The 12807-nt window shown below is 44.4% G+C and overlaps 1 protein-coding gene across 1 annotated transcript; it reads left to right on the forward strand.

Moving 5' to 3' along the window:
* Positions 1–8524: 8524 nt before the first annotated feature.
* OR52W1 (olfactory receptor family 52 subfamily W member 1) lies at positions 8525–9593 on the forward strand. The gene has a single exon (XM_037051624.1). The coding sequence runs from the start codon at positions 8631–8633 to the stop codon at positions 9591–9593; it is 963 nt and encodes a 320-aa protein (XP_036907519.1). The 5' UTR covers positions 8525–8630.
* The last annotated feature ends 3214 nt before the right edge of the window (positions 9594–12807 follow it).

Below are 12807 nucleotides of genomic sequence, written 5' to 3' on the forward strand. Positions count from 1 at the left end.
TCAGTCTGCCCCACACCCTGCCTGGGTCCGGGCCACCTACGCGACCAGGTCGGGGGATCCTTCCTGCCCGACCCCGCTCTGCTGCTGGCTCCACCCCTCTTACCATCCCGGTTAACAGTTAGTTGTTGTCGGACTTCCGTATAATTCAATTTTCTCTTGTTTGGCTGTGTCTTTGTTCTCCAAACCTTTGTTGTATTCAAACTTGGTTGTGGGAGAAGGCACAGTGTTTCCACCTATGCCTCCATCTTGGTGGAATTCTCTAGAAAGGCATCTATTTCCCTGAGTTTTATAGCCCTTTGTTGTCACTCTATCTATCTGACCCTGACTCAGAATAAGCCCTTATAGTCCTTTGAATGTTATGTATTCCTTGATCATTACTGCCTAACAATGATTAATGAGCTTTACGCATATGCCCTGTATTCCTATTGAGAAAGAAGCTTGAAGCCCTTCTCTTCTGAGAGACTGGCCAACATTTCCTCCCCAAGGAGACCATGTCTTGGTAGATTTATTCTCATTTTTGGTGGCTGGGAGAGCTCTGCAGGACAGAGCCCCCCTACAAACAGTGAAATATCAGAAACAGAAATCAGAAAAAATGCCATCTGATATAGCAACAAAAAATAAAATAAAATACCTACAAATAAACCTAAGCAAGGAAGTAAAAGACCTTTATGCAGAAAACTACACAACACTGAAGAAAGAAATTAAGGAAAATGCAAACAAATGGAAGCATATACTGTGTTCATGGATTGGAAGAATTAACATCATCAAAATGCCCATACAACCCAAAGCAATTTATAGATTCAATGCAATCCTTGTTAAAGTACCAATGGCATATTTCACATATATACAACAAACACTTCAAAAATTTATATAAAACCACAAATGACCCCAAATAGCTGCAGCAATTTTGAGAAATAAGAACAAAGTAGGAGGGATCACAATGCCTGATTCCAAACTGTATTACAAGGCCACTGTAACCAAAACAGCCTGGTACTGACATAAAAACAGGCACACAGACCAATGAATAGAGAGCCCAGAAATAAACCCAAATCTCTACAGTCAATTAATATTTGACAAAGGGGTCAGCAGCATAAAATGGAGCAAAAATAGCCTCTTCAACAAGTGGGGTTGGGAGAGCTGGACAGCTACATGCAAAAAAAAAAAAGAAACTTGATCACCAACTTACATCATACACAAAAATAAATGCAAGGTGGATAAAATACTTAAATATAAGTCATGACACCATTAAAGTCCTAGAGGAAAACATCAGCAGGAAAATCTCAGATATTCCAAACAGCAATATTCTCACTGATATGTGCCCTAGAGCAAGGGACATAAAGGAAAAACTAAACAAATGGGATCTCATCAAAATAAAAAGCTTCTGAGCCTTGGCTGGTATGGCTCAGTACACTGAGTGCAGACTGTGAACCAAAGGGTCACAGGTTCGATTCCCAGTCAGGGCACATGCCTGGGTTGTGGGCCAGGTCCCCAGTGGGGGCCACGTGAGAGGCAACCACACATTGATGTTTCTCTCTCTCTCTCTCCTTTCCCTTCTCTCTAAAAATAAATAAATAAAATCTCTTAATAAATAAAAAATAAAAATAGAGCCCTGGCTGGTATAGCTCAGTGGATTGAGCGCAGGCCTGCAAACCACACAGTCGTGGTTTGATTCCCAGTCAGGGCACATGCCTGGGTTGCAGGCCAGTTCCCAGCAGGGGACTCATGAGAGGCAAACGTACACTGATATTTCTCTCCTTCTCTCCTTCCTTTCTAAAGATAAATAAATAAAAATAAAAAAATCTTTAAAAAAAGGTAAAAAATAAATAAAAATAAAAAGCTTCTGCATGGCTAAAGAAAACAGCATTAAAATAAAAAAAGAACCAACCATGTGGGAAAACATGTTTGCCAATGATACCTCAGACAAGGATTTGAACTCCAAAATATATAAAGAATTCACATGACTCCACTTCAGGAACACACACACACAAAAAACAATTTTAAAAAATGGGCAAAGGACTTGAACAGACACTTCTCCAAGAGTACATACAGAGGGTTCAGAGACATATGAAAAAATGGTCATTATCACTAGCCATGAGATTGATGCAAATTAAAACCACAATGAGATACCATCTCATATTGGTGAGAATGGCTATCATAAACAAATCAACAAACAAGTGTTAGAGAGGATGTGGAGAAAAGGGAACCCTAGTGCACTGTTGGTGGGATTACAGACTGGTGCAACCACTATGGAAAACAGCATGGAATTTCCTCGGAGAACTAAAAATGGAACTGCCTTTTGACCCAGCAATTTCACTGTTAGGATTATATCCTAAGAACTCTGAAACACCAATCCAAAAGAATCTATCCAACCCAATGTTCATAGCAGCCTAATTTACAATAGCCAAGTGCTGGAAGCAACCTAAGTGCCCATCAGTGAATGAATGGATGAAAAAACTATGGTACATTTACACAGTGGAATATCATGCAGCAGAAAGAAAGAAGGAGCTCCTACCCTTTGCGACAGTATGAATGAATCTGGAGAGTATTATGCTAAGTGAAATAAGCCAGGCGGTGGAAGACAGACACAATATGATCTCACCTTTAAGTGGAACCTAATCAACAAAACAAACAAGCAAGCAAAATATAACCAGAGACATTGGAATTAAGAACAAACAAACAGTAACCAGATGGAAGATGGGAGGGATAATGGGAAGGAAAGGGTGAAGGGTGTTCAGGAACAATTATAAAGGATACATGGACAAAACCAAGGAAGGGGGTGGAATCAGGGGAGGGAGGTAAGGATAGGGGGAGAAAGTGGGGGGGGGGTCAGACAACTGTACTTGAACAACAATAAAATTAAAAATGGGGAAAAATGAAAATAAAAATAAATTTAAGACAAATAAATAAATAAAAACTAAAGACAACAAGTGTTGGCAATTATGTGAAAAAACCCTGGTACACTTGGTAGAAGTGTAAATTGGGACAACCATTATGAAGACTTTATGGTGGTTCCCCATAAAATTAAAATTAGATCTATGACATGATCTAGCAATCTAACTTCTGGATATTGATGCAAAAAAATAGAAATCAGGTCTCATTCCTATATCCTCATTCTATCCTCAGTGATATTCTCGTTTCTATATTCATTGCATCATTACTCACAATAGGCAAATTTGGAAACAATGTAAATGTTCATCAACAGATGAAAGAATAAAGACAATGTGGTATATACATACAAGGGACTATTACCAAGCCTTAAAAAGAGACACTTATATTTGCAGCAAAATGAATGGTCATTATGCTAAGTGAAATAAGCATCCACAGAGAGACAAGCACAGTATAATCTCACTTATATGTGGAATCTAAAATAAGCAAATTCATCACTGACTGGTGCGGCTTGTTGATTGGGCTTTGCCCTGCAAAGAGAAAGGTCCAGGGTTCAACCCCAGGTCAGGGCACATATCTAGGTTGTAGGACAGGTGCCCTGTTGGGACACATGGGAGAGGCAACCAATTGATGTTTCTGTCTCACATAAATATTTAGCTCCTTCTCTTTTTCTCTCCCTTCCCCTCTCTAGAAATAAATAAATAAAATATTTTTTTAAAATAAGTGAATCAGACTCATAGAAGCAGAGAATAGAATGGTGGTTGCCAATGGCTGGGGGAGAGATAAATGGGGAGGAGAGAGTCAAAGGATACAAAGTTTCAGTAATGCAAAATAAATAATCCTGGAAATCTACTTCTCAGCATATATAACATATACAAGACAGTACCTATAGCTACTGTCTTAAATGTTTCAAATTTGCTAAGAGGTTGATCTTCTGTGAAATGTTCTAATCACTAAAAAACAATAGTAACAATAATATTAATAACAAAGAGGATAAGAGGAAAGTCTAGGAAGAGATGATATGTTTATGACCTTGATATTGGTGATGATTTCATGAGTATAATATACTTATACACAAACTCATTGTATTGTATACATTAAATATGCTTTTTATTAAGTCAATCACACCTCAATAAAGTGGTAATAAAAATACAATATAATTTACAATCACATCCAAATAACAAAATACTTATGTAAACTTAAAATGGGCATAGAATCTATATGATGACTATTATAAACACTATTAAAAAATCAAAGAAGACCTAAGCAAATGGAGGAACAAACTGTTTAGGATTGAAAAACAGAACACAGTAACAATAACAATTATTCCCAAATTGATCTATAAATGTAAAGCAATCCTATCAAAATCCCAACAAGAGTATGTGTGGTCAAAGATGGAGTCAGTCCAAACAACTGATCCAGATGCAGAGGAAGAGGAAAAGGATAAGAGCAAGCAACATTATAAAGAGTTGATAAAAACTAGGTCTAACTTACTTTGTACCACCAACAGAACCTGTACTAGATCCTATTATAATACAGAAGGAAAACAATTTCTCTCCCAAATCTACAACCTCAGTACCAGAATATCCACTAACCTAAGGACTGGAGACTCTCAATGCCCCCAGAGCATTATGGAACATTAAGGACATTCTGGGGAGCCTCAGATGGAGGGGAAGTGAAGCTAGAAGACCTAGATAGAAAGGAGTGGCAGGTTCCATGACTTCCACATCTCCAGAAGATGCTATCACCTGATCTTACCTTGGGATTATAGAGTTAGTTCTTCTGCACCTCCAGAAACTGAGGGTGGGTGGAGCCTGGGCTACTGTGTTGCTACTGGTCACAAACAGGTCTCACACTGATTTGAGAACTGAGACCTGACAATTGAGAGTTTGCCTCAGGATATTTCTAGAAGAGGATTCAGTGTCAAGTGGCACCACTAGGACCCAAGATTTACTGATCTGTAATCTATTGTGTAAATGGATCATCTACTCTTACATGTTGTTACGTGTTGTTTTCCACTGGTTATTATAAACAGAAAACCATACCAGGGGTGTCCAACTCACAGCTCACAGGCCGCATGCAGCTCAGGATGGCTATGAATGCAGCCCAACACAAAATCATAAATTTACTTAAAACGGTTTTTTTTTTTTTTTGCTCATCGGGTTTCATTAGTGTTTGTACATTTAATGCGTGGCCTAAGACAACTCATCTTTTTCCAGTGTGGCCCAGAGACACCAAAAGGTTGAACACTCCTGCCAGACCCACATGGACACAAGCTGATATCTCGGATCCCTTTTCTATAGCAGGTGTTGGTAGTAGCTTCATTAGTCAAAGCAGTGAGAAAATCAGGCTCACTTCCCAGGCAGAGCCCTCTTCTATCCTATTTCCCATGCTAGTCCAGGAGCAACTGAGGGGTTGCTCAGGAGCAACTGAGCAACCCTCCTTCTCCCACTCTACCTGCACTCCCCACAGAAGGCTGGCACCTACCTCTGGGGAGCAAGCTCTGGCATAAAGTCCCCAAAGGTCACAGGTATATTGTCAGACACTCTCTTCTAATGCCACCATGACAGAGAAAGACAAGGTGGCCCCCAATATGTGTTCAGAAATCTCCTGTAATGTTAGGCTAGGGCCTGGGAGACCAACAAAGGAACTTTTGTAGAAACAAAGTCAGTGATATCCCTCCATGTATCCTGGATTACTAGAGAGTGGGAAATGCAGAACACAACAGATTTGCAGGAACTTAGTGAATTCAGTTTTGTTGTGGTTTCAGGGGTCTGTGATTTATCTCATGAACAACCTTTGTGCGAACAGTGCCCATATGTCAGCCAAAATCCTATTAGTGTTCTCTTCAGGCCATTTGAATATAATGGCATTTGAGGACTTTTTCCCAACCTCTCTTTCACGGCTTTCCTCCTACTGCTCCCACCTCCCAGGAGCTCCACTCCTCCCTCAGTGGAGGAGAGCTCACCATCTCCTGACAAATAATTGCAGCTCTTTCTGCACCTCCCCATTCAGCAACCCTAGAACCACCTGCCAATCTGTCTCCTGAACTCTTCCTCCTAGAAAACCACGTGTGCTAAATCTCAGTGGAAATGTTTGAAGTAGTAGCCAAGTGCAGGGCTGTTAGAGCCAGACTGAGCTATTATCCTAACTGCTACTTACTAGCTGCATGACCTTGGACTTGTTACTTTAGTTCTTTGTCTGTGCGAAGATGGGGAAAATAATTGTACCTACTGCAAATGCCTGTTGTAAGGACAGGACTTAGAGCAGTGCCTGCACGTAGGACTCTCCAGAGGACTGTAGGCACCACTGACATTCAGAGAAGGGGTCCCTGACTCCCCCAGGAGAGGGGAGAGGCTTCCTCTGCACTCCCACCATATCTGGTACTGAACTGAGCTAACACAGTTACTTTAATAGTTCTCGGACAACTGTGGGGATCACTGTGTCCACTAGACTATGAGCTCCTGGAGGGACGGGGTCTTGCTATTGCCATTGTATGCTCACCACATGGCACAGGGCCGGGCACAAAAAAGATTCCATCAATCCTGCTATAAAGTTGGCTTTGACATGCAGATCTGTTCCAACCCATTGATATATTAGAGAACTGAGCATCATGTGAATTTCATGCTTGTTTATGTGTGGTTTCATCTGTGAGAAATGAGGTGAACATGGAAAACTGCACCCATTGAACCAAACTGCCCTGGAAAATGCAACAAGCACACATGCCCACATGCAAACAGTCATCTGTTGCCTCAGTGTACCACTTATTTATGAGCCACACCCATCCACATATGCTGTTACAGCATTCCACCTGATTTCAGATTGTCTCTCTATCTTTTCACAATAATTCACAAGCTACTTCCAACACTCACTTCCAAAGGGAAAACTCCAGGTCTTTTTCAAGGTGAAGTGTCACATTTATTGGTACATTTATGTACTTTCTAATCATTTAACATGTGCTACCATTTTTATTAGGTTCCTATCCTTTGTAAATATGTCACTGACAAAGTTTTTGAATGTTGTGCTCCTCCTCCCACTTTTCCTGTAAGCCCTGTGTTTTGGGGGGTGTGGTGTTTTTTGCATTGTGTTGCATAGTGTGGTGATTTTTAGAATATATTTTGTTATAGCAGAAAAAAATAATACTCTGTAGACTTGTGGTTGATGGTGACTAATTCTTCCTTTCTCATCTCCATGGATACCTAAGGCATCTGAAACTATAGAAGCCCCTGTTGATCAGCAAACTGTTTGAGCCAGCACCTCTGTCCCATAATTAAAAACAATAAATATTTATTTGTAGACAACTACACACCAGGCATTGTGATGAGCAGTGGAGATACTGAGACTAATAAGAAGCACTGCCTCTAACTCTTTCAGTCTAGTGGGGGAAAGAAAAACAAGTAATTACAATAGCGGGGTTGTTATTAAAGAAGGAAGCAAGGACCTCCCAGAGGAAGTGTTCCTCTTTCCCAGATCTTTTCACCACCTTCCAAGTCCATCTCTTTCTTTGTTTCCCCTTCCTCTGCCTCCTCTGCCTCCTTACTCTGCTGAGTTGCCAGGCCTGTCAGCACTGAGCAAAGACAGCACAGGGAAGAGTTAATGTGGCCCAGGTGGGAGGGGTCAGGGCCCTGAGGGAAGCAGGTAGAACAGCCACATAAAGGGCCCTAGAGGCACAGGTCAAAGCAAAATGCAGCGGCCAACACACCATACTCAGGATCTTTCCTCAGTCAAGTCTTCTGCTAGTGTTTTCTTCCCCCATTTATTCATTCAACAGTGATTAACTTCTGCTGTGGGCTAGATTCTGGGAGGAATCGGTTGGACTCTCCCTGACTCCTCCAGCATGGGAGGCGCTTCCTCCTCGCGTGGCTGCTACTCTGGGATGAGGGCCCTTTCCTCCCGGTCCGTCAGCGCTCCCTCTGGCACACCCGGAAAGACACTCTAGCAGAACTCCCCTCGGATCGGAAAGAAGGACAAGAGAGAAGTGCCTGTGCTGCTACTATCTCTCTCCACATTGCTTCCGTGGCCCAACTTCAACTCTCCAGCTGGTGGCCGAGTGTGCTATTTCAGCAAGTTAAAGAAAACGTAAGCACCCCACACCCCAAAAGCCTACCGGTTTTCTCCTGTCACACAGGCTTCCAGCTTCATCCCAGGTTCCATCTACTTCATCTTCCTTTTCTCCCTTTCTCTCTACTCTCCCCCTTTCTTTTTGGAGAGTTAGTGCCCAGGACGTTAAAGCTAAGCAACATTTTACGCATCTGTCCATTGCTGAGGTGAGGCTGACACCCCGCAGTTGTGCCTAAGGACACAGTCCTGAAGCCGGACCCCCACACAGCACTGGCTTTCTCCCCATCGCCTGAGACTGAGTCTTTTCGGATCCTGAGAAAGAAAAATTCTGAGCTCCCCTCTCAGCTTACCTCCAACTAAAGGGCTCTGACTTTATCAGCGATTACAGCAGTGGCACCCCCTGCCCCCGCCTGCCTCAACTTCTTCGGTACATCTGTCCCATTTTTTTCCTCTACAGTCATGGGCTTTCAAGTGTAAAGGGTTCTCCCATTCAGTTAGGGTTATGACCTTGATTATCCACTCAAAACCCCAACTAATGATTATAACCGTGTGATCCTCTCAGCCCTGTACCACCCCTCACATACTATATGGATAGGTCCGCGCCCCTGCAATACCCCCAAAATCCCTGTCCTTCCTGTCAGGAGTCATGCTCCCATGAGCCCTAAAGATTAGACCCCCACAGGATGGCAGAAGCTCCACAGCCCAATTCCACCTCCCCACGCCCAGCCTTCTTCCTACTGACTGGCATTCCAGGGCTAGGGGCTGCCCAGGCCTGGCTGACACTGGTCTTTGGGCCCATGTATCTGCTGGCCCTGCTGGGCAATGGAGCATTGCTGGCAGTGGTGCAGGTCGATCCCACACTGCACCAGCCCATGTTTCTGCTCCTGGCCACACTGGCAGCCACAGACCTGGGCTTAGCCACATCAATAGCCCCAGGGCTGCTGGCTGTGCTGTTGCTCGGGCCCCGCCTGGTGCCATATGCTGCCTGCCTGGTCCAGATGTTCTTTGTCCATGCGCTGACGGCTGTGGAATCTGGTGTACTGCTGGCCATGGCCTGTGATCGTGCTGTGGCAGTAGGGCGTCCACTGCACTACCCTACCCTAGTCACCAAAGCTCGTGTGGGCTACGCAGCTCTGGCACTGGCACTGAAAGCTGTGGCTATTGTGGTGCCTTTCCCTCTGCTGGTGGCACGATTTGAACACTTCCGAGCCAAGATCATAGACCACGCCTACTGTGCGCACATGGCAGTGGTGGAGCTGGTGGTGGGTAACACGCGGGCCAACAACTTGTATGGACTGGCGCTCTCGCTGGCCGTGTCAGGTGTAGATATTCTGGGCATCACTGGCTCTTACGGGCTCATTGCCCACACTGTGCTGCGGCTGCCGACCAAGGAGGCCCGGGCTAAGGCCTTTGGTACGTGTAGTTCCCATATCTGCGTCATCCTGGCTTTCTACATACCTGGTCTCTTCTCCTACCTCACACACCGTTTTGGTCGCCACACTGTCCCAAAGCCCATCCACATTCTTCTCTCCAACATCTATTTGCTGCTGCCCCCTGCCCTCAACCCTCTCATCTATGGGGCGCGCACCAAGCAGATCAGGGACCGGCTCCTGGAAACCTTAACATTCAAAAAATTCAAATTCTAATGGTCAGTGCAAACAGTGGAGCCTGGAGGTGGAGCTGGGGGGGAATGGAGAGAATCTGGGGTCTGGAGGCAGGGCTTATGTAATTGGTCCCATTATCCGCACAGGACTGTGCTGATCACTCAACAGACATTTGCTGTGAAGCCCCTACTCTGGGTACCACTGAAATGTGATTGGCCCAGTCTCATATCCTGCTTGGGGAGAGGCAAGACACAGGGGACTGTGTTGCCACGCAGGGAAGCTAAGATCAGGAATTACTGTAGGGTCAGAGACACAAGATTTAACTTCAAGAAAACTCCCCTTCCTGCCTCTCTACATCATTTTTGCTAAGTGTGCCCGTGTCCCCTCCCAAAAGTTCTTCCACAGACCCTGCATCTAGGGGTTGGGAAGAGGAGCATGGCCTCTAGAGACTAGTACTTATCAGGGGTCACAGCCCTCTCTATTCCTGGAGCCAGATTCTGTTCAGCCAGTCCTGAGGGAAGGAGTCGTACAGGATTATCCCCCATCCTCTGAGAATCTGGGTAATGTGTCTTGGGGTCCCAGTTTCAATAGAACACTGATCTTTAAAGACATTCCCAGTTCAGAGAATCTTCTTGGTCTGTGTGTAATCACTGCCTCCGCTACTCCCCACTCCACTGCCAAAGTCTCAAGAGTTAATGAATGGCTTGAAGTTCCGTCCCTGGGCTTGCAGGTACATTCAGCAGTCAAGAGTCCAACTGAAATAAATTTTGATATCCCAGAAAATCACTGAAACCACATCACCTGTTTGCCTGACGTCCAGGATCACTATGGTCCCTTACCAATCTGCTCTTTTGTGCATCCTGAGCCAAGAATGTAGAATTTCCAAATAAAATCCTCATCAGCAACGACATTTGTCCTGGCCAACATCATCAGGAGCAACACTGGTACAATATGATGAAATTGGAATATTGCACATGACTTTGGCTGCCAAAGAATTAGATATATTAACGGGAAGTGTCGCAATGTTGCCCAACAGGGGATTCACTTTCCACTCCACACTAGGAGGGAAACTGCACAAATTATCTTTCACTCCAGCATGGAGTCCAGAACGAGTATAAGCTCAGACATAAGGCAGAGAGTCACTGTTATGAGGTCATAGAAGGCTGCAGGCTGCAGAAGCAGACCCAAGCGCTCCAGGAACCAAGCGCTACCACAGCCCCAAGTATTGGAGTTGGCCATGAAGACCTAAGGAAGCCAGGTGCAACCCTGACCATTCAGCAGAGAGCTGGACCACATGCCCTGGCACATACAACACAGGAGGCCGCAGATCTACAAAAGCAGGTGAATGCCATCTCCAGGGCTGCGTGGGGTTTCATTAGGTCCTCATTTCAAGGAACTGGAGAGCCCAGAATCTGATTTTTTAGAGATGCTGTCCCACTGAAACCAAGAGGAAGAGGAAGAAATCTACACTTTCCCTCAACCCAAGTGTGAGCTCAGTCATTCTCATGAAATTCAGAGTTAAGAAACCCTCCTGATAATTTTTGTGGATAGTTGTGACAAAATTCTAATTACAGTGGGTCACAGGTCTCTAAGATGTCTCTAAGATAGCCTTCTCTTAAGGGTTCCTCTTCAATAAAATTATTCTGAAAAAATAATTAGAGATGTGAACAAAGATGTATGCAATAAGATATTTATTATAAAAAATGTGACAGTCCTTTGTCACACATACACACACACATACCATTTTTTGCCTCTCCCCTCTGGTGCATAAAAGGGGAAATCACAGGCAGCCAATGTTCATAAGCAACGAATTCTATCACCCTCCCAGCAGAGGAAGCCTCTCTTCTAAGGCACTTTGGCCCCCTGGTTGCACACAACTCCCAAGGCAGTGGATTCCAAAGCTGTGTTATCACTCACAGTAAGAACTTTCTTCCTTACAAGCCAAATATCCACCCTCTTGGACACTGATTATTTTAGTTTGGATTGAGATTGTATACATACCTACCATGTGATGGCTTTACCAGCACTCTTGTGCTCCTTACAACCTGAGAACAAGTATAAACCCATAATCCCTTATCTGTAATTCCAAAGTTTAAAAATCTATGAAGAAACAAGTTTGTTCATAACTGGCCCAGAACCTCACCTGAATCGTTCACAATCATATTTACATTCATCTTAGTGTGACTATTCATATTTAGCTGCAGATGCATCGATGAGTTTGATTACAGGGCACTGCCCTGCATTTCACTGGGGTGCATCTCTGTACCTCTGCATTTCCGCCTCCTCCTTGCTCTGACAGTCAGTTTTGCCCCATGTCTGTGTCTCTTCCATGTGGGCACTATATTCACTTTCTAAAAATCTGTAAATTTCTGAATTACAAAACACATCTATCCCTAAAGTTTTCAAATAGAGATGGATTAGAAACGTGTACAATTATCCCTGCTACCTGGGAAAAGTGAAGAGTCACGTTATCCCTCTTCACTCAAGGCTCTTTGTCACTCTGAACCCTTTGCTCTCCACACGACTCCATCCTGCCCTGGAGGCTGCCTGCAGAGAACGTCGTGTTCTCTGGGTATCAGTCTCCACCAGCTGGCTGCCCTCGTGCTCTCCACTCTGATCACCCCATATGCTACATGTGATCTGTTTTCTCCCCAAGGAGGCCCCAGAACGTGCCCCCTGGAGGTGAGCCCCATAAGCAGAATACAGCCCACAAAGCCCAGGCGGGGGGCTCATCAACTGCATCCAAACTCAGCTGGCATCTGTTTTCCTCCAGCAACTTGCAGGCTGACTCTAGGAGCCAAAGAGACAGACTTGTTTAATGTCAGAATGGGGCGGTGTGGAACTGAGGGAGCCTAGAGGATCATGGTAGTCAGACAGCCTAGGGCAAAACAGAGGTATGGGCTTTGGGGTGCAGGGTTCATCAATTTCCCTTCAGCCCCCTCTATGAACAAAAATTCCATTTTCAGTCCGATTTTACCAAGAGCCCATCATCCCTGCACCTACCTCATCCAGGCCCTTCTCATTCTGGAGCCTCTGCAACATAGGGGTGTGCACCATTCTCTGCCCCCATGTATCAATAGCTCTCATCATCTCTGTATACCTCTGGGGCTCTCTCCTTCCACTGTCAGTTTTGCCCCATGTCTGTCTCTTGTCCTTGTGTATCTTGCTCTCTACCTCTGTCTCCCTCAGAATTCCTTTCTGCAGGGAACAGAGGTATTAACATACTATACCAAACGGCCTCTCCTTGTCATCAAAA

Source organism: Sturnira hondurensis, unplaced genomic scaffold, assembly GCF_014824575.4.
Source record: "Sturnira hondurensis isolate 20B ecotype Veracruz unplaced genomic scaffold, ASM1482457v3 Scaffold0007378, whole genome shotgun sequence".
Lineage (NCBI taxonomy): Eukaryota > Metazoa > Chordata > Mammalia > Chiroptera > Phyllostomidae > Sturnira > Sturnira hondurensis.

Coding starts and splice junctions, on each gene's coding strand:
- OR52W1 (XM_037051624.1), top strand. CDS start 8,631: ATGGCAGAAGCTCCACAGCCCAATTCCACCTCCCCACGCCCAGCCTTC.